At 52.6% G+C, this 23552-nt stretch overlaps 11 protein-coding genes across 11 annotated transcripts; 6 read left to right on the top strand and 5 right to left on the bottom strand.

Moving 5' to 3' along the window:
* Positions 1 to 413: 413 nt before the first annotated feature.
* On the bottom strand, positions 414 to 3295 carry SNOG_01422 (hypothetical protein; the record flags this gene model as incomplete). Its single annotated transcript, XM_001792011.1, has 5 exons — positions 414 to 1116; positions 1168 to 1942; positions 1988 to 2258; positions 2306 to 2767; positions 2888 to 3295. The coding sequence occupies 5 exons, from the start codon at positions 3293 to 3295 to the stop codon at positions 414 to 416; spliced, it is 2619 nt and encodes an 872-aa protein (XP_001792063.1).
* A 1161-nt stretch (positions 3296 to 4456) lies between these two features.
* On the bottom strand, positions 4457 to 5445 carry SNOG_01421 (hypothetical protein; the record flags this gene model as incomplete). Its single annotated transcript, XM_001792010.1, has 3 exons — positions 4457 to 4707; positions 4897 to 5029; positions 5341 to 5445. 3 exons carry the CDS (start codon positions 5443 to 5445, stop codon positions 4457 to 4459), a joined length of 489 nt encoding a protein of 162 aa, XP_001792062.1.
* A 365-nt stretch (positions 5446 to 5810) lies between these two features.
* Positions 5811 to 7842, top strand: SNOG_01420 (hypothetical protein; the record flags this gene model as incomplete). The annotated part of the gene is made up of 2 exons (XM_001792009.1): positions 5811 to 7596; positions 7646 to 7842. The coding sequence occupies 2 exons, from the start codon at positions 5811 to 5813 to the stop codon at positions 7840 to 7842; spliced, it is 1983 nt and encodes a 660-aa protein (XP_001792061.1).
* A 648-nt stretch (positions 7843 to 8490) lies between these two features.
* On the top strand, positions 8491 to 10917 carry SNOG_01419 (hypothetical protein; the record flags this gene model as incomplete). The annotated part of the gene is made up of 4 exons (XM_001792008.1): positions 8491 to 8564; positions 8618 to 8925; positions 8982 to 9870; positions 9918 to 10917. 4 exons carry the CDS (start codon positions 8491 to 8493, stop codon positions 10915 to 10917), a joined length of 2271 nt encoding a protein of 756 aa, XP_001792060.1.
* Positions 10918 to 13155: 2238 nt separating this feature from the next.
* SNOG_01418 (hypothetical protein) lies at positions 13156 to 13787 on the top strand (the record flags this gene model as incomplete). Its single annotated transcript, XM_001792007.1, has 3 exons — positions 13156 to 13268; positions 13359 to 13502; positions 13655 to 13787. The coding sequence occupies 3 exons, from the start codon at positions 13156 to 13158 to the stop codon at positions 13785 to 13787; spliced, it is 390 nt and encodes a 129-aa protein (XP_001792059.1).
* A 1190-nt stretch (positions 13788 to 14977) lies between these two features.
* SNOG_01417 (hypothetical protein) lies at positions 14978 to 15724 on the top strand (the record flags this gene model as incomplete). Its single annotated transcript, XM_001792006.1, has 1 exon — positions 14978 to 15724. One exon carries the CDS (start codon positions 14978 to 14980, stop codon positions 15722 to 15724), a length of 747 nt encoding a protein of 248 aa, XP_001792058.1.
* A 614-nt stretch (positions 15725 to 16338) lies between these two features.
* SNOG_01416 (hypothetical protein) lies at positions 16339 to 16917 on the top strand (the record flags this gene model as incomplete). The annotated part of the gene is made up of 3 exons (XM_001792005.1): positions 16339 to 16507; positions 16582 to 16847; positions 16897 to 16917. 3 exons carry the CDS (start codon positions 16339 to 16341, stop codon positions 16915 to 16917), a joined length of 456 nt encoding a protein of 151 aa, XP_001792057.1.
* An 82-nt stretch (positions 16918 to 16999) lies between these two features.
* On the bottom strand, positions 17000 to 18284 carry SNOG_01415 (hypothetical protein; the record flags this gene model as incomplete). Its single annotated transcript, XM_001792004.1, has 2 exons — positions 17000 to 18174; positions 18263 to 18284. The coding sequence occupies 2 exons, from the start codon at positions 18282 to 18284 to the stop codon at positions 17000 to 17002; spliced, it is 1197 nt and encodes a 398-aa protein (XP_001792056.1).
* Positions 18285 to 19330: 1046 nt separating this feature from the next.
* On the top strand, positions 19331 to 21187 carry SNOG_01414 (hypothetical protein; the record flags this gene model as incomplete). Its single annotated transcript, XM_001792003.1, has 1 exon — positions 19331 to 21187. One exon carries the CDS (start codon positions 19331 to 19333, stop codon positions 21185 to 21187), a length of 1857 nt encoding a protein of 618 aa, XP_001792055.1.
* Positions 21188 to 21340: 153 nt separating this feature from the next.
* On the bottom strand, positions 21341 to 22534 carry SNOG_01413 (hypothetical protein; the record flags this gene model as incomplete). Its single annotated transcript, XM_001792002.1, has 2 exons — positions 21341 to 21931; positions 21986 to 22534. 2 exons carry the CDS (start codon positions 22532 to 22534, stop codon positions 21341 to 21343), a joined length of 1140 nt encoding a protein of 379 aa, XP_001792054.1.
* A 365-nt stretch (positions 22535 to 22899) lies between these two features.
* SNOG_01412 (hypothetical protein) lies at positions 22900 to 23422 on the bottom strand (the record flags this gene model as incomplete). Its single annotated transcript, XM_001792001.1, has 2 exons — positions 22900 to 23194; positions 23274 to 23422. 2 exons carry the CDS (start codon positions 23420 to 23422, stop codon positions 22900 to 22902), a joined length of 444 nt encoding a protein of 147 aa, XP_001792053.1.
* Positions 23423 to 23552: the final 130 nt, after the last annotated feature.

The following is a 23552-nucleotide window of genomic DNA, read 5'->3' as shown; positions in this document are numbered from 1 at the left end:
ACTGTGGGGTCCCGTCTTGTTCATGACGTGATGCGATGCGATGCGACACTTCGGCAGTTACGTCGATCGTCAGCCACACACGCACCGCCACTGTACACAATCATCGTCTAGAAATTTAGCCCTTTAAACATTACTGTCTATATCAAAGCCCAACACAAGGAAATCCACAAGCTAGATGTAGAAAACAACCAATAGTGTACGAAAAGCAAAATCCAAAAGCCACAAACTTACAACGGCACCCAACCATTTTCATATCCAACCCGTGCGCCTAATACCTCAACGCCATCCCAGCCCAAGCCCATTACACCAACGCCTATCCCCACGTACGCCAAAACTCCCTTTCGCAGAGAAGACAAGCGAAGCCGCCGACTCTGTAACTACGAGCAGCGACCTCTCTTCACTCTTCTCACCGCTTACCAAGTAAATGTCATCAACTGCGGATTAAGCACAATCGGCAGCAGCGCATGAGTAACAATAACCGTGCCCATGGGCCAGCAAGCAATCAATAACCTGATCTGCCAATCCTGCTGGATCGCATAAGCACACACCAGCATCGTAGCCGTCATGACAGCGCAGAACGCAAACGTCCACTTGAACTTCTTGCCAACGTGGCGCATAGCTTCGAAGAAGGTAATGTCCTCGACTTCCTTAGATGTGCTGCCCCATTCCATGTCGATGCTGAAGAAATGTGCAAGCAGGGCTTGGCTGATGTGCAGCGAGATGCCGCCGAGGAAGATGGTGAGCATAGGGATCCACTTGAGGTTCTCGCCGAGCGTCTGAAAGAGGTCGCGATCCTCGACGCGATAACGTAGGACGCCGAGGGAGATGTTGCCGACGAGTGTGAAGATAAAGACAATGGCGACGTAGACCTTGAAAGAGTCGATGTAGTAGTGGTCAAGCCAGCCGTTGAAGAAGCCGATTAAGAAGTAGTTGAGGATGGTGAAAATCCAGGCGGACCCGATGGCGTAATATGTGCCGATGTAAGCCATGATGGTGATTTTGGAGGGAAAGGGCATGTTGGAGGTGAGGAAGACCATGAAAAGACGAGTAAAGGGGCCGCGTCTGAGCCAGTCCTTGAGGGGGTTGAAAATCAGCTCGTTGCAGCCGTAGGCATATCTAACGGGATATCAGCACGTTGCTTCGGGGAACGTCAATTGAGAGACTTACTTTTCCCAGCGGTTCAGCTCATCATAGACAGTCAAGGAAACTCCCTCCTTGAAGCCTTCGCCCTTGTATGCGGCAAGACGGACGGTGTAGCCCTCGCATTGAAGACGCAGCGACATATCAAAGTCCTCAGAAACAGTACTCTCGGACCAGAACTTCTCAAACAGGTCTTGCTCGCAGTTGTACGAAATGCCTTGTAGAGCGGACCAGCGAAGGATGGCATTATGCCCAACAAATGGGGCAACGTCGCCGTTAGCAACCGCGAACTTGATCATGGTATATATCATGTTGGTGAAGAAGGTGATGCCGTTTTCGAAGAACGTGTTGGTGACATTCATGACGCCAGACATGTACTGAAGGATGGCCACTTCTGGACAAACTTCCATCTCACTGACAGCCTCGAGGAGACAGTCCTGGGGAACACGTGTATCCGAGTCGATAAGCAGAATGTAGTCGCCAACACGGATGCTACCGTCTGCCCATGCCTCGCCTGCACGTCTGGCCAGGACAGTCTGCAGTGCCTTTGCGTACGCGTCGTTCTCGTCCATTTGCGACCACTTGTCAGATCGCTCGACCTTGGCTAGTTCGTCCTCGATCTGGAGGCTGAGTCGCAAGGCATAGTTCATGTTGGAGGCCTTCTTGAATTTTCCTCGGCGATGGAACTCCGCTTCTCCTTCAGTCGGCTTGGGATTGTGCTTTGGGCGAGCGACCCAACCGATGCCATTCTCATCATAAAACTCCTGTCGCTCTATAGCTTCCTCTTGAGGAAGGATTTGCACTGTGCGTTGTCAGCTTGGCCGGAATGCTCAAGGGAGTTGCTTACTGCCGTCGTCGTTGATGAAGATGTTTGCCGTTCCGCCCTGCAACTCATACGTTGAAATGGCTTGCTTGATCGACTGCACGGTCGGTTTGATGACTCCGTGAAGGCCCTCCTTGTAAACTGGCATTTGGATTGTCACATGTGGCAGTCGACCGTGTATATCGCGATGAAGGCGTGCGGGAGGCTTGATGGAATAGTACTTGCTGTTGGTTCTCAGTGATTTCGAGGACCCGAGCACTTGGGCAAGATTGCCGATGATAGCCTGGAAGAAGAACTGAGATGGTCAACAGGGAATAGATTTGCCGAATCGCAGCAACATACCAGAGACAACCAAGCCTGTCCGGGGATGGCGATGAGAAAGAGCATGCGCAGCCAGTTTGGTTCGTGGATCTGCTGAATGGCCACCTGCCTCCATCCAGAACCGATGGCCACCGTAAGCATAAGTATAGCGATCGATGTGTACACCGACTGCCACAATTTGAGCTTGCGCGGCTTTTCCGGAGTATCGTCAAACATGTCCCATGATTTTTCGGACTCCTCCTTGACACCAAGGCCAATGCTCTTGGCTACCGCCTTGTCAGTAACCTGGGCAAGATCCTTGCCCCAGATCATCTGCACCAGAGCATCTTGGATGCTCTGGGCGCGTTCTAAAAGTCGCTTTGGTTCATCCTCCCACACCACCAGCGCTTGATCCGACGCGACGAAAGCAGCCTGCATATTCTTCTGACAGTATTGCAATGCGTTGAAATCGGGAACGACCTGCAGACGTTGTCCGTACTGTATCTGCACATAGGGCAAATCTGTACGTTCTAGAATGAGCTTGATCATCCTGGTATTGACCGTCATAGCACACTGTCATGATACACATTAGTATAGTCTTACAGCAGTGCGCGATTGACATACCCGAACGTTCAGTGTGATAATCGCTTGATACAACCCAGAATCATCGGTCTCTAGGTCAGCGGGACAAAGCGCGTAGCTCCCTTTGGTCTTCTTCACAAAGACACCCTCGCCAGCGGTGCCAGAAGTCCACATCTTCTCCTCTGCCTTGGCATGGAGCCAATTAGCTAGGACTTCGCATTTTATCTCACGGGCTGCAGCTGAGTCTGCATTTCGCGAACCGCTGTCGAAGCTGGAATAGTACAGAGGCGTGCTGTTCCTGGTAGCCCCATTGCCTAGGTATGCGGCACGAGGTGCTCGGACAGAGGCAGACTGGTGTAGGCTATTTGATGTTGGCGCGTTGGGGTTTTCGTTGGCGACGAGGGAGCTTGGGGGACTGCTCGTCTGCTTTGCAGTCCTGAACCAGCCCATCGTGTCCTGGAGTAATCAGACGTCCGAGGATGAGTTCATGTATGTTGTGCGTGAGCAGGGCGACAGAGCTGCAATTATTTCAATGTGCCGACAACACGCAGAGTCCGAGTAAAGAGCTAGCATCTTCCGAGCCGACCACCTCATGATGATCAACAGCGCCTGAATGTGAATTCGTTGAGTCGCTATGAGGGATCCCCAAATATGGCCCGGATATGTTTGGACCACCTTGTTACCAGCGCTGTGCGAGTCTTTCCTGGTTCAAGGCTGCAGCGTCCCGGTCCGCCTGCCGTTCGATGGTGTACGAGGATGTTAGTGTGTAACATCTGAGGTTTATATGGGTCCATCAATAAAGCCATGAAAGCTACCCCAATACTCCCTCTCCTTTTATCAGACACCAACGCTTCGATGACAACTCGGCGAGACCGTCCAGATTGTGGAGGCACCTGTATCACAAAAAAAAAACTGTCTCATTTTGCGTGCGCATCGCAGTGTAACTGATAGGCCGACCGAGGGTGCGGCATGCAATGGCCGCTGGGTAGGGTTATGCGGGCAATTTCCAGACGGTTGCCACTATTTGGCTGTGGAGATGCGATGGCAGAATTAGTTCAGCGCCTTAGAAAAAGATAAGGAATGTGGTGGTTACCCAAGGCTTTCAAACGGGCAACAGAGCCATGAGAGACCCGTGCCATAGGCGTGCTATGCAGCTAAAAGTAGTGAGTAATATTGATCTGCGTCGGTGAGTGGCCCGACACCAGGGGTAGCTTCCCGGATGCGTTTACGGCGGAAGTGAATCATGAGCTTTTCGCGGTTTGGTGCACAGGAACGCATGCAGCAAGCCGAGACTGAACATTAGTGAAACCAAAGGCGGCTAATCCACATTAGAGTGTGAACACGAATTCGCACGAGCAGTTGTGCGGTGCAGCATACTGGTGTACAGAATCAAAAGCCGGTGTAATTGTGGAGGTTCACAACGAATGTATTGGTTGAAAGTTGCTGAAGGCATAGGCACGCTGGCATGGCGGCATCGTACCCGAACAGAGAATACGGAACACGAATCACGGCTCCTCGACTGCAGGATAAATGGCAAGGAAGAAAGACAATCAATCTGCGAGACTGTACGGATCGTTAGCGCGCGTGGTCAGAGCTCATCAGGTGGGTATCTTACCGATAGCTTACCAGAGTATCTACCCGATGATTACTCGTGCTGAAGCTGCGCAGTTGCACCTTTTCGCCATTCTGTATCTCCTTGGCATCGCTGTCGCCCCATTCGAGGGGTACTTCTGAGTCTGCATCTGCGTAGACGAGTACATTGAATGTGCAGTTGCCGTCTAGCATTGGCAAAAATGTGACGGAAGCTGTAATTTGTCGGAAGATGGACTGGATCTCCGCCTGGATTTCGGTCTCGGTCTTTTCTTCCGGCGCATCGGTTCCCCTGCGTCTTGGTCAGCTGACAGCGGAAATTGAGTGGTCGACATTGACCTACTCCGGAGCCGCATTTTCGTTCTCCGCCGCCTTTTTCGAGGATTTCGCCTTTGCGATTTTATTGAAAATTTGAACCTGTCTCGTTTGTCAGATACTGCAGGTTCGGTATGGAAACTGACTTGCATCGAATTGCCAGCGCTCGACGTGCTCGCCTGTCTCTTTGCTGGTGATGACAACGACCAGCTTCGAGATTTTGCCGCCGTACATCCACTCTTTAAGCTGCGACATGATCTTTTTGATATACGCCTTGACCTGGTCGTCAGCGGTAACTGCAAGCGTTAGTCATGATATTCATAGTGCCGCGGCGGTGAGCGTACCCATCATAGTCAGGCCATACTTCTTGACTCTGCATGGTGTTAGCAACGGAACCAGAGAGGGGCTCGGTAGTGTTTACGCTGTGAAGTCCTCGGCTGGATATACACCTCGCTGGAATCTACTACAATCAGCTCATTGTGCACGCGCGGTGCAAGTGCTTCCCGCTCTACAATATGGTGTTGATGGAGTATTCAAACTGAAAGGGGTTAGCGCGCTGCCATGGCTTTCACTCGCATGCCACTACTCACGAACTCATTGACAACCTTGGAAGACCCCTTCAGAGCAAGCTTGTGCACCTTGGAAGAGTCGCCCTTGGAGGATCTTGATTTTGACGAGGATTTTGGCTGAGACATGTCGGCGGTAGAGTGAGTATGCGCCGCCGTGGTTGGGTGAAAGTGCGTGAGGGCAATGTTTACGTGGTGTTGACACGGCAACCGCAACGGGGAGCGCAGAATCGCAGCAGCGGTGAGAACAATGATGAGCACGAGGACTGTCCCAATACGTCAATTAAAGCTTATGGAATGTTGCGACAGGCTGTATACGTAACGGACGGCAGCAAACGACGATAGGCGAGTGGTGGAGGAGCTGTGTGGGTCTGCGGCAGGTGCAGGCTGGAAGGCGGCGATGGCTGATTAGATAAGACGAGAGCGGGAAAAAAGTTGAAGCACCACCACCTCGGCGATGCAGCAGTCCACTCCCATTGATCCCATGCACACCCATGCGATCATGCGTCCGAACCGCGAGCAGCGTCCTGCAGAGCTGGCGGGCGCATACCGTCCTCCGCAATGGCTGCCCTTTGCCATCCCGCACCCTTGAGCGCCTTCCACGGCTCGCCCGCAGCTATGCCATGGCCTACAAGCCGCAGGGCGAGCTGGAGAAACGCATCGCCGAGATCCCGATAGAGCGATACCGCAACTTCTGCATCGTGGCCCACGTCGACCACGGCAAGTCGACCCTGTCCGACCGCCTGCTGGAGCTCACGGGCACCATCCAGCCCGGCGGCAACAAGCAGATCCTCGACCGCCTGGACGTGGAGCGGGAGCGTGGCATCACCGTCAAGGCGCAGACATGCTCCATGATATACAACTACCAGGGCGACGACTACCTGCTGCACCTCGTCGACACGCCCGGCCACGTCGACTTCCGCGCCGAGGTGTCGCGCAGTTATGCCAGCTGTGGCGGCGCGCTGCTGCTCGTCGATGCCAGCCAGGGCGTACAGGCGCAGACGGTCGCCAACTTCTACCTCGCCTTCTCGCAGGGCCTCACGCTGGTGCCGGTGCTGAACAAGGTCGACCTGCCTCACGCCGACCCCCCGCGCGTGCTGGAGCAGATGCACGACACATTCGAGCTGGACCCCGAGGCTGCCGTGCTTGTCTCAGCGAAGACGGGTCTGAATGTCGCATCGCTCCTTCCCGCCGTTGTCGAAAAGATCCCCGCGCCTGTGGGTGACCTCAGCAAGCCTCTGCGCATGCTGCTGGTGGACTCGTGGTATGACGTGTACAAGGGCGTCATCTTGTTGGTGCGCGTGTTCGATGGGCAGGTGCGTCCCGGTGACACCATCAGATCGTTCGCCACGGGCCTGAAGTACATTGTGGGAGAGGTGGGCATCATGTACCCAGACCAGACCCCGCAGACGGTCCTCAAGGCTGGCCAGGTTGGCTACATCCACTTCAACCCGGGCATGAAGAAGTCGCAGGAGGCCAAGGTCGGCGACACATACACCACACTGGGGTCCGAGAAGCTCGTGGAACCATACCCGGGCTTCGAAGAGCCCAAGAGCATGGTCTTTGTGGCTGCGTACCCAACCGATCAGGACAACCACGAACACCTCGAGGACAGCATCGAGCAGATCACCCTCAACGACCGCAGCGTCACCTTGCAGAAGGAGTCGTCTGATGCTCTGGGTGCTGGGTGGCGCCTGGGGTTTCTCGGCACGCTGCATTGCTCCGTCTTTGAAGACCGCCTTCGCCAGGAACACGGGGCGAACATCATCATCACCCCGCCGTCTGTGCCTTTCAAAGTCATCTGGCGAGACGGTACCGAGTCCATTATCACAAACCCCAACGAGTTCCCAGACCAAGACCAGGCACATTTCAGGGTGCAGGAAGTCCACGAGCCCTATGTTCAGGCTACCATAACTCTCCCGGATGAATACCTTGGCGAAGTCATCAAGCTCTGTGAATCTAACCGAGGAGAGCAGAAGGAATTGACTTTCTTCACTGCAACCCAAGTTATTCTCAAATATGACATCCCCTTATCGCACCTTGTTGACGACTTCTTCGGCAAGCTCAAGGGCGCAACCAAGGGTTATGCATCCCTCGATTATGAGGATGCTGGGTTTCACAAGTCTTCTATTGTCAAGCTGAATCTCCTCGTCAACGGCGCGCCAGTCGATGCTGTGTCTCGCGTCCTGCACACATCCCAGGTCGACAAAGTGGGTCGTGCGTGGGTTGAGAAATTCAAGGTGCATGTCGAAAGACAGATGTTCGAGGTCATCATACAAGGTTAGTCGTGCATCATTCATGCGTCTAAGTTTCTCGCTAATGTCGGTAGCTGCTGCTGGACGCAGGATCGTCGCTCGCGCGACAATCAAGCCATTCCGAAAGGACGTCTTGGCAAAACTGCACGCAAGTGATCTTTCACGAAGACGTAAGCTGCTAGAGAAGCAGAAGGAGGGTCGAAAGAAGCTCAGAGCTGTCGGCTCAGTCGTCATCGAGCAGGAAGCCTTCCAGAAATTCCTGGCAAAGTAGCAATAATACAAACTCTACTCATCCTTCGGACTCACATGCAACAAGAAGAGCATTTGGCATTCGCTAACAGGGGTGTTGTTAATACTTCGTCCCGTCCATGACGCCGCGTTGGCCGTTATCCCAGGATCCCTGGTCCGAGCGTATCAATGTCCGATGAAATCGTGCCGTGTCATCACTTCACAATAATGTATATAGTGACTCACGACACTCGTCCAAACGCTGGACTGAACTGCTCTCGCGCACCTCCCCGTGCCGTTACCGTCGGCAACTGCACGAACATGCGTTCTCGCGAGTGCTTTGGCCGTCTAGTACCCGAAGTCGATCATCAAGATTGTCGATCTCTCATCTGAGATCGACGCTAAAATCTCATGACATCGTCAAATCGGGCGCTGTGCCGTGCCGCGTACCTGAGTTCAACAACAAGCACCAGGCGATTTTGGGGATTAGCAAGGACGTTATAGCATGGGTGGAGTCTCGGACCGTTGATGTGACGTCTGGCAGACCGGATGCCGATAGCGTGGAGGGGATTTCAAATGGGCCTTGGGTCGCGTCGCCTCCCGTCTTTCGGATGGATGGTCGTTTGTTACTACTGACACCCTTTGCCATTGCAAGTCACACAATTCCGCATTGCATGGACAGCGCCGAATTATGGCGAGATTTCTGGGTCTCAGAGGTGATCGCTTGACGAGCGCGATCAGTGCAATATGTGGATTATGCTTTTTGTGAGATTTGATAGGACTGAGTTTCCGATTTAGTGACCACTGACTTCTAGCAGGTGCTATGGCTGGGCGCAAGGAGTGATGGGTGGTCTCTTGACTGTTCCGGCCTTCCTCGAACAATATCCGCAGATCAACATCGTCGACGAGAATTCTTTTCATAATGCTTGGGTCACTGGTCTTACTGTTGGAACCTGGAATCTTGGATGTGTTGTTTCAGCAGTGCTCGCCATTTTCATCAGCGACGGACTTGGTCGACGAAAGACGCTACTTCTGGGAATAACACTCTGGGCGATAGGTGAATTGATCCAGGTCACCTCATACAGCTTCGCTCAACTTATCGTCGGAAGAGCTATCGCGGGATTCGGTAAAGCACCACAGCTCTCATTGTTCATTTCCACTGTGCTAACAGCTCTGTCACAGGCAATGGCTTCACCACCTCAACCGCACCAGCATACCAAGCCGAGTGCGTCAAGTCGCATCGCAAAGGAACTATACTCATGATCACTGCTGGAGTATTCGTATCCCTGGGGTACGCTCTGTCATACTGGTCGGTCTTCGGCTTCGCATACCTCAACAACAGCAATGCTGCATGGCGCGTTCCTATTGCCCTCCAGATCAGCTTCGCACTCCCGGCCATTGCCATGCTATTCGTCCTCCCTGACTCGCCCAGATGGCTGATTTTAACCGGACGTGAGCAGGAAGCGCTCACGGTCATTGCGGCTCTCAATGACGACGACCCCGATAGCTACGAGGTTAGGGACGAGTTCCTGCAGATTAAGGATGCCATTCTCGTTATGGTACAAGGCTCGACGTCCAAGCTGTTCTCTAACAAAGACAGACGAGGTTTCCATCGTGTCGTCCTCGCCTTTTTTGTTCAAGTCTTCCAGCAAGGCACCGGCATCAACCTGGTCTTACAGTACCTCTCCTGGATCTTCCTGATGCGCATGGGCTACGCAGCATGGATGGCCCGTCTACTGGCTTCCTGTTCCGCCACAGCCTACTTCCTTGCATCCTTTGTTACAGTCGTTGGTATAGATCGCTTCTGGGGCAGGCGCTCACTCATGATTTTCGGCGCATCAGGCATGTCAGGCTGCATGATCCTTGTTACCATCATGCAATACCTGTGGACCATCAAGGGAATCAGCGCAGCTAGGTTCGCAAGTACTGTCTTCCTCTTTGTCTTCTCGATATTCTTCGCCATTGGCTGGCAGGGCATGGCATGGTTGTACCAAGTTGAGATTGTGCCTTTGAGGATCCGTGGTCCGGCAAATGCACTCAGCACGCTTGGCAACTGGCTGATCAACTTTATGTATGTTCATCATTACGATCGTAGGGCATTCGCTGACCTCCATCTAGCATCGTGTTTATCACGCCAATTGCTTTCGCTAACATTGGCTACCGAACCTGGATCATCTTCGCTGTCACAAACTTCGCCATTGTTCCTCTCGTATACTTCTTCTACCCAGAAACCGCCTTCCGCTCCTTGGAAGAAGTTGACGTCATTTTCGTCCTTGCAGATGAAGCACCCGGCAACCCCTGGCTCAACGCCGTCCGAATCAGCTTAGATGAGCCGCTATGGTTCGGCAAGAAAGGCGGGGATCGTCTTAGCTTCGACTACGCCAACAGTAGCTGGCATCGTAAGCTAATGGGGTCACTGAATGGCAGTGGAAATGGCAGTAGCGACGAAAAGCGCGGTCGCAAGGACAAGCACAGCAGCTCTAGCAGCAGCGACGAGGACCATACCGGATCAAGTGGCTCAGATACCGTCGCACCACCAAGGACTCAAAAACGCAATGGTTCAGAGTCACCTGTAGATCCGGGGATGTACTCCAACGAGCTGCGCGACCACTCCCCAACAAACATCATCACCGCCACACTCGCATCCCAGCACAAAAACGACTCAAGGCGATCTCTACGCCAAGTCCTCACCCGCTCACATAGCTCCAATCAGCGCCTCGAGCAAGAACGCATTGCGGCTACCGAACATCAACGCGTCCTCGCCATGAGCGCCATGCACGACGGCGATCAAAGTCTTGACGATGACCCCATATACCACGAGGCCTCCCTCGGCCCCGCGTCTCTCCGCATCTCACGCCCACCCAGCGGCGAGGTCCGCCCATACTCCAGCGACACAACGAGTCACCGCGCATTCCACCACCCTGACGTGGACGGGAGACCAAGGACGAGAGATAGTAAAGAGAGCTTGGATTCTGGCTATCCAGGGAGATTGAGGGCGGATGAGATTGGGCCGACGGAGAGCGGGACGGAGGCAGATGAGGATGTTGATGCGAGGAGAGAGGGATTGGGGAGTAGAGGGAGCAGAGGGGTGGCGAGGGCAGCGGGGAGGGCGTTTTGATGAGGGAAACAGGTGCAAGGTTTCAATTTGTATAATTATGGATGGGATTTGGCGTTGCTTGGGTTGACACAAACGACAGGAAGGGCTATAGTGTTGGGGCGCACACTGTGTCCAAGGTCACTAGGCAGATGTGTAGACTACGTCTCGGATAATCTTCATGCAAAAAAATGAATGGTAATACTGCATGTATCTATGAAGCCAGGAGGTAGCACAGAAACTGGAGTATTGCTAATGATGAAGAAAAAGACCGGGGATGGGGGGGCGAATGCGTGTCGTCTCTGTACGTCGGAAATGTGTGCAGGAGAGTCAGCCCTCCGTTCGTCACAAACATTGCATCACTTCGACACTTTTTTCATCGCGTTTTGCTGTCAAAATTAGCCCAATCACAATTAGAACTTAAAGTCAGTTTGGAATTACCAGCTTGTCTCATGATGTACGACCATGGCCATCAGCACTACGCACAATGACGTGGAGAGAGATGGTAAAGAGCGAACGTTGAACCAGGTTTCAGTACATCCAAGAGTTCCACAATGTTTTGATGTACATTTCATGCCCATCTTACAAGGGCGATGTTGTCACATCTGATCCATCTTTGAATGATGCGCCTGCCCGCCCATGTTGTTCGACGATCAGTCAGCAGCAAGAGTACCGATTTGAGCGGACTACAACCAAAATGCCTTCCTCGGGCGCTGGACTCACCAAACATCCGCTTACTCACTTTGAATGCTGTACACCGTTTCCCGACCCGTCAGCTGACTGTTGGGTTGATAGCCACAGTTTCACGTATGAAGCCTGGGCCGCTCGCCAGGCGCACGTCATGCCACACATGCAACCAGAATCGTATAATCTGCCACCTGGATGGAACGACCCAGTTCATGCAAACACGAAATGTGGCGTACATTGCGCTGGTCGAGGTGCCCTTCTTGAGAGTTCACGGGGTTATTGCAGGACCCCCATTGATCGCACCCACCACGAACCCGGACACCCATGATTCCGCTCGTGCCTTGAGATATCGCCATTCAAAGTACTGCGCTATGCTAGCGTTGATGTCCAATACGACAAGGACTCACATTTGCGCTCTATGACGCCCCGGTAAAAGATTGGAACTTGCTCATATCCCAGCACCACGCAAGTGCCATGTGACCGCTGAAATCAGTGTAACGATTTGGCGCTCTTCGATGTCTCATTACTCAAACCCTCACCCAAATCCCACTCATGCCCAAAACAAAGGCTCGGCAGTCACAGAACACAAAATTTAGAGCTGCAGCATGTCCAGTGTGACAAAACTGCACGCTTACCAGTCTGCAGAGCTTTATTCCTGCTTCGCAGCCTTCCTCGTCGCACCTCATCCTATGGAATCTCCCGACGAAGGAGAGGCGGTGACTCTCATCGCATTTGTTGCACTGCTGTAATATCAACCCGGTCTTCGGAGCTGTATTCGATCCCATGGTGTGGAAACAAGTATCGACTACGACGTATGTTTCGAGACGGCGCACAGCTTCACGAGGATCTGCAAAGCATGTTCACCATGGTCACCCACCTATCAGGCTAACCACTTCCGAGTCCAGGCTCACCGGACATCATGCCGCGGACAAAATGGGGAAGGTTTTGATGCAATCATCATAGGGCGCGTCGGCAAGATAGACAGACCCATGTTGTCAAGACCCTGGCACAGTTATCACTTGTCTGTCAGAAATTCCAATGGCTCTTTACTGCATCCCAGTAGATGATCACGTTCATTACAATACGAACGCTGTGCTCGCTCTGGACTGGACACCTGCGTACGGACTCGGGACCCGGAGCCTATCACTTCTGTCGCAGAAACACCAGAAAACATTCCGACTTTTCCTGTGGACGCATCAGCGGCTCTTACCGAGTGTTCTGCCTGCGGGTGGTATCGTGTCAAGTAATCGTTGCCGACTCAACGGTTGGGATTGTATCGAACAAGCACGTTCACCGGTTCGCTTCTTTTGGAGCAGCTGAAAAGGGGGACAGATTGGAAATAGTATTTCGCAATTTTCAGTTGATCAGCAGCTATCCTGACCTGGTAGTGCAACTGTATCCATCGTGACGATGATTCTGTCTTCTGGGCATGCCAGCTTGCAGATATAAATGGTGCTGAGCTGCGCACCGCTCCCTCGAACTAAATCAAGCAGATCTTCTTACCTCTGGACATACACGCTTACTTCCAACCTGCTTCTTAACGGCCTTACTCCAGACTCAGAGATGGCATCCACTATGTCTTCAGGCGCAAGCACAAGTCTGTCAGCTTCGAACGATGTCATTCTCTGCACAGTCTGTACCATTCTCACCATTCATACTTGCCACGTTTGCGGTGGTCATCATGCCCGGTACGTTGTGGTTACATTCCAAATACTTCATGCTTCTCAAGTGATCAAGTTCGCCCCATGGTTGTCACTGTAAGAGCTGTGATCGCTCAGCGATGATGGAGAAACTCCTTTCAAGAGAAGGTCACTGATCTGGAACACAGTGATCCCAAACCGCCATGCCCATTCTGCGGCGGTCGTGGTACGGTTGGAGACTATCGACTTCGACACTAGCCACCAAAATACATCCATCTATCCGTGAGATGGCAGCCATGCACCGAATCTTGTTTCATCAACGGGAAGAGTGTCCCATGCCTCTTGAATGGTCGCGCTTTGCAATCGCCCTCACCACAAATCAACGTTGCTTCTCCCTTCCGTCCCCCTAGACCGCGCAATATCTGGTACCCTAGAGCAAAGCTCGACTCTGTCGATGATCTCATAACACAACCCTTCTCCACAACGCTCGTTGAAATCTCCTTCGACATATTTACCTTCAATATTGGTACACCAAGACCGTTGATGACAACCTTTACGAGTACATGAAGCCTTTTAGACTGGCTCGGAAATAAATCTTTCATACACGTGTGTTCACGTGCTTTACACCACTGCCAATCCTTCTCAAGGAAATTATCTCAGCATGTGATGCCAGCACAATGTGTCATATCTGCCCCTGGTGAGGGCAAAATTGCGAGCCGTGGAACCTGAAGCACCGTTACTTCAGATTGAAACACCCAGTTGCGTGGATTGCACCACGAGATAGCGCTCCGGGCGTATTTCTGTACGAGGCTCGTACTCGCACTACGATAGGAACAGGGCTGGCGCTGGCTCACGATATCACTGGCTATCACGCGCTAGGACTGGTCAACGGCGTGATCATCAGGAGCTCTGAGCGTCATAATCTACATGGCCAAAAGCTTATGACCCGATAAATGAGCTCCAACGCTCTTCTCATTTCTTGGATCTTGGCGCGAGTGTCCAGGAAATCACTGTGCTACGATGAGCCATAACGACGTGGGTTGTATAACTTTGACGCTGGCTTGACTTGATTCAATTACAATCACGACAGAGAAAAATACCTCATCTGCTTGGATATGGGCGAAGATGGAACCAAGAGCGGTGTAATGAAGCTCCATTGTGAAGAGCTTCGAGCCGATAAGCATGCGCTACTGTACAGCAGTACCACTCCTCAACGCAAAGGCCGTAGAAGCCACATATAGTAGCGACTGTTGGCCCATAGAACAAACTCAACAAACACAAGCTCATTGCGCTGCTGATAGGTTTCGGGATCAGCCAAAATACAGGCTGGAAGACAAATACCAGCACGCAGCAGGCGAACATCATGTGTCTCTCGCCATAGCTCAGCAAAGCGCAGCAGGGACATAATCCACTTCAGGTAAATGCCATTTGCACACCTGAACGAGATTCTCGACAGCTCATCTTCAGGCTGGATGCGAGTGCTGAGCATGAGGAGGTAGCAGTCGATGATCCATGCGTGCTAAGCGAAGCTAGATGCGGCTAGTGCCAATCGCTCCTGCACTCCGCCACCATCAGCAGCCACCAATGGGTCCATCGCGCAGCGACAAGAGAGGCGGAGCAAAAGAATGTCAGAAATGGCCTCAGTCCTCCTTTCCCTCGACCCTCCGTTCCCCAAGCTTCCAAAAATTTCCTCCGCCGTCCCTTGACTTATTCCTGCCACTCTGCACCTACTGAAGCAGAGACACTGACGTCACACCATGATCTTCGGCGGTCTAGAAATTGTTGCTGGAGGTTACCTGATCCATAGGCATTATAAGCGCAAGGACGCGAAGAAGAGGCAGGAAGATGAGCTCGAGGCGCGGCGTCACAACACGTTCCCGGGTGCAGGAAAGTCTCCGAGTCACCTCCAGCAGCAACAGTACCAGCAGCGCCCTGCCGTAGCGCCGCAGAAGTATGCCTGCTATGGGACTCCGCAACCCCAAGTACAACAGCAGAGCCCATATCCGGCTCAGCCTCACGTGCAGCCTCGTCCAGGCCCGCCCCAGCACGCCCAAACCTTCAACATCCCCCGCCGTCCCGTGCCCGAGCGAAAGCAGCCGCAGATCATCATCGAGCCGTCACTGCAACGCACCGACTCATTCGCGACGCTCTCTCGCATGCCCGTCGCAAACGGATACCGCCCCCACGACGTCCCCGAAGATCCTCCGATCGTACCGCCTCGACGACACGCATCTGGCGGATTGTCCCCCGCTACAGCAACACAACACGGAGTATATGGCAATGCAGGCTTCTCTGTCTCGACGCCAGCTTTTGGCGCCACGGCGACCTCCCCGGGTGGCTTGACATACACCATGGGCACGGCTGAAGAGGCCTATGGGGCTCATTCGGTAGACGATAATTGGGAGGCGTATGGGTATTCTGGCACGGCGCGGCCACACTATGCTCCCACGGAGGCGTCTACACAGCTCGGAGAGCGGGACCCGCCGCCTCCATATACTCCGTGAGCGGCACTACTCAAGTCAGATCAAGACTCGGGTGCTGGCAATCGAGTCGCTTTCCTTCTGCGGGTTCTCTTCTTTTCCTTTCAACAGGACATGGGGTTTTGGGTATACTCTTATAATGCGCTTCATCTCGGACACGACGACGATGAAGCACCTTACGCCTTCTTTACGTGGTAATTTTCTTAGCGACAGTTGGTGGCCGTCTCTGTCGATTTAACAAATTCCCGTTTAATGAAATATGTCTACCTCTGCATCGGTCTCGAAGACAATTCTGGACGCATGCGTGAACCACTTCAGCAATCATTGGTATAATAGCCACTAACCTCACACACCTTTCATGACGGCTGGGCGCGCCGGCTATTTACCCAATTCCGAGCATGAAAAACGAGGATCGAAGACCGGGTTCCTCAAGCCTCATCGCTTCTACAAGGATAAAATCCCCTTTGCCAATTCAGATCGTCCTACGGCAAGTAACATCGGCATCGTGAATGCAAGATGCACGAGTATATAAACTCGCAAGTCCCGTGTCTCACTAGGCCCATATCCTAGCTACAGCCGCTCGGCCATTCGTCAAAATGCACATCTTCAAGTCAATCACCGCATTCGCATTGTTCACCATGGCTCACATCGCCGCACAAGAAGCGCCCGTCGCGCCCAAAATGACTCTTCTATACAGCATGGACGCCCTCCTAGGCGAACGATTCTCATTAGGCCCAATACCTACCGGCGACGAACGCATCGTGATCCCGATCGTCGGCGGCACGTTCAAGGGCCCGAGGATGAACGGTATGTCTCCGCATTGGCCCTGGCTCCTTCCCCACAATGCCGCATGACGTCACATCCACTAACAACCCCATCAGGAACAGTTCTCAACGTCGGCGCAGACTGGCGGCTCACGGATGCACAGGCTGTGATCCGGCCGGATGCGCGGTATGCGATTCGAACGGACGATGGAGCGAATATCGTGGTTGTGACGGAGGGGTTTCCGTGGCCGGATGGGAGGACGATGCTGAGGGGGAAGTTCGAGACGAGCACGAATGGAAGTTATGCGTGGTTGAACGATGTGGTTGGGGTGGGTGTTTTGAAGAGGAATGGGACGAGTGCGGTGAGGATTGATATGTGGCATGTAAGTGTGCGTGGTGGTGCTTTTGGGGGTGAAGGCTAATGAAGAATAGGCGACGCCGGGGGATGAGTAGTAGGACATTGAAAGCGAAGACACTGTTACAACGTCAGAAAAAACTTCACCAAAAACAACTCCTCAGAAACTTCATGCAATCTTCATGACGGTGGTATCGCTCCCTCTCCACCAACAGCCTCAAACAGCGGTCTGAACAACTCACACCTCGCATCAACTGCACTCTGCGGCAACACCGTAACTCCACTCCCTTTTACATCTCCTACATCTCCCAGCACACCCAAACTCCAATCCCCTTCAATCAAGCTCTCATTCCCCATCTTCAACACCCCGCCGCCAACCTCGTCATACGCCCCTTCCAACACCCTCCCCTCCGCCCCACTGCCCACCGCATTCCACCCCGGTCCCGCGTACGGATTCTTCGCGAACTTCGCCCACGTACTACGCATATACTGGCTCAGCGCGTATTCCTGCGTCGTCGTGTTCGCCGTGGCATATGTGCCGAACACGACGCTGACTTCAGACGCGTGCCACACGCCAGCGTCGGGGAAGAGTTGCGTGTTGGGGAACGAGGCGTTGAAGTAGTATCGCCACGTCGGAATACCGATTGAAGCAGTCGCGTTTGCCCACAGTGCTTGCGGGCATTGGAAGACCAGCTCCGTGTAGATTTGCGCAATGGCGTCGTGTTGCGAGGCGTTGCTTGAGTCGGCGAGGGGGTATGCGTCTCGGATAGCGGGTATCAGATTGGAGAAGTTCTTAAATGTGTTTTGAAGGAATGTCGTCAGGTTTGTCTGGTTGACGGTGAACAGGCGGCCTTCTTGGGCGTTCGTGCCGCCGAGTACGGGGATGCGAGCGATGTTCCTGGAGAGACGGCGCTGGGCTGGGTCGCTGACGAATGTCGCGTTGTCGACTACGGGGGCGGAGATGAGCGTGTTGGTGTTGATGATGTTCTGGATGGTGCTTGCGTTTGCGGCTCGGACGCAGGTTAGGTTACTTCCATACACGCCAGGACAGCCGAGCTGGGTGGTCACATTGTTCCAAGCGATGGTGCTGTCTGCATTTGGCACAGAGCGGTATGTGTACTGCCCGCTCTGTAGAATGGCAGCTCGGAAGGGCGGGACGCTATCTTCGTCGTAACTGGTCAGATGAGTATCAATGGAAAACCCGCCAGCGCTTTCGCCAAACATGGTTACTTTTGTGGGATCGCCGCCGAAGGCATGGATGTTTCGCTGGACCCAGTCAAGAGCTGATCGTTGGTCCAGGAAGCCGACATTGCGCTCTGTGATGGGGAGTTCAGTAGAGCCTGGGAAACCGAATACTGGGAGAAGTCAGCATCGTGCAGTTTCGATCTCGGAGGCTTACTGTTGGTTCTGTAATTTGTAGTCACGACGATGACGTCTTCGTACGCTGCAAAAGATGTCCCGTCATATATCGGTATCCCTAACCATTTGATCAGCACTTGACCCCAAAAATGACAATAGTAGACGCACCGCCAGTTCCAAATTGCAGTGATCCACCAAAGATCCAAAACATTACAGCTCGTCCCAATCCACCTGCCGGAGCTGATGGCGCATAGACATTCAGATATAAGCAATCCTCCGGACTCTTCCACGGGAGGATTGTTAAACACGGATTGCGTGAATCTCGAGCTCGCCAATGGATCTTCAGAGTTCTGTTAGCATAGTCATACGTAAGCCCGATTGGCATCACATACATCTAAACTGCTGCATACATGCTGGCTTGAACGCGGTAGCATTGACAGGCGTATGGAAACGAGAATGCGGCTGAGGCGGCGCGAACCTCTCTGGCGGCGACTTTGCGAAAGGGACCCCGAGAAACTGGTTCACGGGTCCCAGAGCAGCGGGCAATGAGGTCGACTTGCCAACGATGAGGCCAGCACCAATTGTTGCTGTGGGCGCATTATGGCAGTGGGAAAGAGCTAGGGGTATGGTTGACCCCAGGAGCACGAATAGATGTCTGGGAAGAGCACGCATGGCGAATTAACCTCAAGTGTGGTGCGAATGTGATTGCATCCAACGTCGGCCTTTTATAGGCGCAGAACGTCCTGAGCATGATGCCCTTGGATGTCAACTATATGCTGCAGATGGGTGAGCGAGCGCCTTGCTCGATGCGGCAGGGCCATCGCCGTGGTAACTAGCTACACCCTCTACCAGATGCTGTCCGTACACTCGTTCAGGGAGCCTGTGGTCTTGTGAGAGCATTGCGTGCAGCAGCGAATCGGCAGATGTTTGGCATGCAGGAAGCTCTTATCGCGAATGCTGCGTGCTGGCTATTCTTGGTGTAATAAGTATGCTGAGTTTGGGCCAGACGTGCGTGACGACATCGGTGAATGATGCGGGAGCTTTGCGGGGGTAACGTGTCCGTGCACCTCGTGCCCGGATTCATCTCATGCTCCGCCGAACGCCGACGCGTGTCTCAATACTACAACTTTGACGCGCAATAACTCCACAATCATGGCTCCGATTGATGAAGCAATTGCAGATCTAGAATCGCGCGATCCAGGAGAAAAGTTCACATTAAAAGAGGTTGCTGAAAAATGGGGGGTTGACCGCTCAACGCTGGGGCGAAGATGGAGGCGCGTGACAGGACCTAGGAGCGATGGATACGCTCAGCAACAAGCTATCGACCCACAACAGGAGTTAGAGCTTGTGCAGTACATCATTAAGCTTACTAAGCGAGGCCTTCCTCCTACTCGAGAGATGATCAGGAATTTCTCATCAGAAGTAGCCCATCAGCAGCTCAGCGAAAGCTGGGTTACTCGCTTCATCAACCGACACGAGATCCATCTCATCTCAGAGTGGATCACCACCACGGATCGTACGCGCGATCGAGCTGATACTGAGTCAAGATACCGACTCTTTTTTGAGCTGCTGCATCGAAAGATCACCCAATATCACCTTGAGGCTCGAGATATATACAATATGGATGAAAAGGGCATCTTGATTGGCTTGATAGGCAGAAGCAAGAGGATATTCAGCAGACGTCAATGGGAGAAGAAGGAGGTTCGAGCATCTACCCAGGACGGATCACGCGAGTTCCTGACACTCCTAGCCTGCTGCTGCGCCGATGGAAGCTCGCTGCCTCCAAGCCTTATCTACCCAGCTGCAGAAGGAGGTATACAATCGAGTTGGGTAGAGGATATCAAGGTAGGAGAGCATGAGGTCTTTGTCTCATCATCTCCAACAGGCTGGTCAGACGATAACATAGGCCTAGCTTGGCTTGAGCAGGTGTTTGATCGCTGTACGAAGCAGCGATCAGGGAGATGGCGATTGCTCATCGTTGATGGCCATGGAACTCATGTCACGAAAGAGTTTATCGACTACTGTGATCGCCACAGGATCCTCCTCATGGTCCTTCCTCCCCATTCAGCTCACACGCTCCAGCCGCTCGATGTAGTGCTGTTAAAGCCACTCTCTCAAGCCTACTCTAACGAGCTCACAAGCTTTCTCCACAAGGCTCAAGGCCTCATCACAATCGAGAAAGGGGACTTCTTTCTGCTCTTCTGGAGCGCCTGGATATCCTCCTTCACAGAGAGCCTCATATTGAAGGCCTTCGAAGCCACTGGAATCTGGCCGATGGATGCCAACGTTATCCTTCGTAGATTTGGCAGCACGCCAGAAGCTGAGAGAATCTCATCGTCAGGGCTCTCTGGTCACGACTGGAGAAAGCTCGATCGGTTAGTACGAGCTGTTGTCAATGATAGCCATCAGTATGAGGCAAGAAAGCTGCGCTCAAGCGTTCACCATCTCTCTGTGCAGCATGAGCTTTTAAAGCATGAGAACGAGCGTTTAAAGGAAGCTCTTCAACATGAAAAGAAACACAAGAAGAATGGTAAAGCTCTTGACCTTCAACAGCGCCAGGAGTATCACGGTGGCGCTGTCCACTGTTCCCCTCGCAAGCTGCGTGAAGCTCGAGCTAGAGAGGCAGTACGGGAGCGAGATGAGATGGAGGTGAAACCCGAAAAAGCACGGGATAAGAAGCAGCGCGAGGAGGCTCGAGTGCAGCGTCGAGTTGAACTCGAGGAGAAGCGTGTAGAGAGGCAGAGGCTCAAGGAGACGAGGGAGCTTGAGCGGGCTGAGAAAGCAGCTGAACGCGCGCCCAAAGTTGAAGCTCAACACCAGAAAAAAGCTGTCCAACAGGCTCAAAAACGCAAGCGACCAGCCTTGCAAGCAACCTCATCAAGTGACAAGCGTCAAAAACGCGCTGGCGCTGCTCACGCTGGTGTTCAAGCTGAAGATGAGCTATCTGCTGCTCCAGCTAAAGTCACATCACGTGGCCGCCACGTCAGCCTCCCGCAAAGATATAGATAGTACAGATTAATTGCAAGCATCTGTTTACTGCTACACTACGTTTTCATTAATATTGAGCTACTGTGTGGCGTTGTACAGCCTCATTTTTGAGATCGCTGGGATGGTGTTCGCAATATCATGCTACTCATCGCCCCCAGAACAAAAGGCCTGTGATCAGACCACATCTCCGACAGTCTTGTCTACATCCAACACATCTTTTGAAGTATTTCTTTTTATTTGAACGACTTCCACGCTGCCTTTCGATTCTTCGCAGCCATCATCTTTGGTTGCATCTTCTTTAGATTCGGCCTTGACCTCAACACGTTCCGTTCCAGCCTCATCTGCGCCGTTGTCTTTACTTCTCCCCAGCAATATGTCTAGTTCTATCGTCTGAATGTGCATAGTATCGACATCGATCAAACGAGAAAATATTCGACGGCGTGGTGTCACGCGGTCTTCCTTCTCGTAGTAGAAGTAAACAACGTGGGTTGTGAGTCGAACGACGCTGAAATGCAAAGCCTGGACGCCAAGGACTATCGTTACCAGTTTGACGAGCTCATAAGAAGCGGCGCTCGACTCATTCAATCTGTTGTTGCGTACGTGGGCGAAGCGAATAAGATGTTCGAATAGTTGAATGTATGCGAGGCGAAGGAGTATGATTCTGATGTCCATAAGTGCCAAACCTAGACGACCAAAGTAGTTTTTGGGTGTTCTAATCCGGATCTCGAAACTGGGCATTTGAATGTAGATGATCTTTCCTGAAACCTTTCATCGGTTAGCGTTCGCTACTTGTGGCGGCACTTCAAAAAAAAGACTTACAGGATGAGTTGCACGATCCTCGTACAGCCCCATGTAAGACCATGACCAGCTCGGCAGGTTGGCAACGAATGCAGCGGCCAATATTCGGAAAACTGAAAAGCAGATGGATCCGATAGCTTTGCTCCAAGTCTTCTCCCACAAGAGGCGGTCCTGGTGCAGGGAGAAGCTGAGCGTCGCAAGCGTTATGAGCTGCAGCATCCAGAAGCCAAAGGCCTTGAAGTGACTCCCACAAAAGGTTGTGAGGACCAAGAAAGCGCAATAAAAAACATAGCAACCGATAGGATCGCTGGGGTAATTCGTCAACCACATGCACCAACTTTTGGACACTTCCGCCTGTGTTCGCTGTGAAGACGTGGCGACAATTTGCTGAACACCTTCGAATATAATCAGTACGAGCTGGGCTGCCAGGACCACCGCTGCAAGTATGAAGGAGGCCCAGGCTATGTCAGTGGTGAAGTTGCGAATGATGGCGCGCCTTGCGCGAGGCTCCCTTGTCTTTATCATGGCAAATGCTAGTGAGGGGGGCTGATCACGGATGTAGATGGACATGAGAAAAGAGTAAGAATTTTTCTTTTGTGTGGATCTGAAATATAAAGTGCGGCAAGCTAGCGTATGGTGATTCTTAGTGCACCAAAATGTCTTCGTCAAAGCCTGTAGAGTAGCGTGTACATCCAAGGTACACTTTCTGATCCTGAATACAAGTAGTGGTACAGAGGAAAGAAGCACTTATCTTAAAGAAACCACAATGAAGCTGCGAAGAAGTTGCAATGAAGAACAAAAGAGGGAGGAGTACCACTGTGAAGTCCTTCTCAATTCGAGCACCTGTTACTGTAGACTCCAAGACACATCACCACGGCTCAACTAAAGCTACAAAAACGCATCGTACAACTCCACACGCACGATTCACCTGCCTCTTAAAAATGGGCAACTACTTGAGCACCTTCAGGACTTGGCTTTGGTCCGTTGTTCTGGTCGTAATTCGACCATGTATCCCCTACGTCGAGCCGGCCCTCGTCAAGATGGGTGGCTGGTGGCGCAACCACCCAGGAACGAGATGCGCCTTGGGCTTGTTGGTCTCGTTCTGGGTCTCTTTTGGGCTCACCAAGTGGACGGCTTCGTGGGTGGAGAAGAACGGAGAGCATTGGCTCCATAGCGTGTGGTTCGGCGCTCGGATTGGGGAGATGTTTTGGACAGTAGTCGTTGGCATGGCTGTTTATCGCGTTAGCTCGATTTTCTCTTGAGGACTGGCATTTAGGATATTAATGAGATGTTTAGCTCGGCGACAAACTCCCTCGCCGCCCCTCCGATCCGTTCGCGGACGATGCTGCCAATGGCATCGGGCTGGCCGAGCGAGGTGTCGCGGCGCAGCGATAACAATGAGAGGGCATCCAGGAGGTCGTATCGTCCGCCCGGATTAAAAGGGTTTAAATAGCACATGATAATGGAAGAAGCATAAATTCGTAGCCTTGGGCTCAGTCTCCCCCAATATACAAGTGTTCAAACCTCAGGCTCTACAGCATACCAGTACAAAAAGGACCTCGTCCAGAAACGCCAGTCATCATGACCC

This window comes from Parastagonospora nodorum (genome assembly GCF_000146915.1).
Source record: "Parastagonospora nodorum SN15 chromosome Unknown scaffold_2, whole genome shotgun sequence".
Taxonomy (NCBI): Eukaryota; Fungi; Ascomycota; class Dothideomycetes; order Pleosporales; family Phaeosphaeriaceae; genus Parastagonospora; species Parastagonospora nodorum.
The sequence above is the reverse complement of the archived record's forward strand: the minus strand, read 5'-3'. Positions and strand labels throughout refer to the sequence as shown.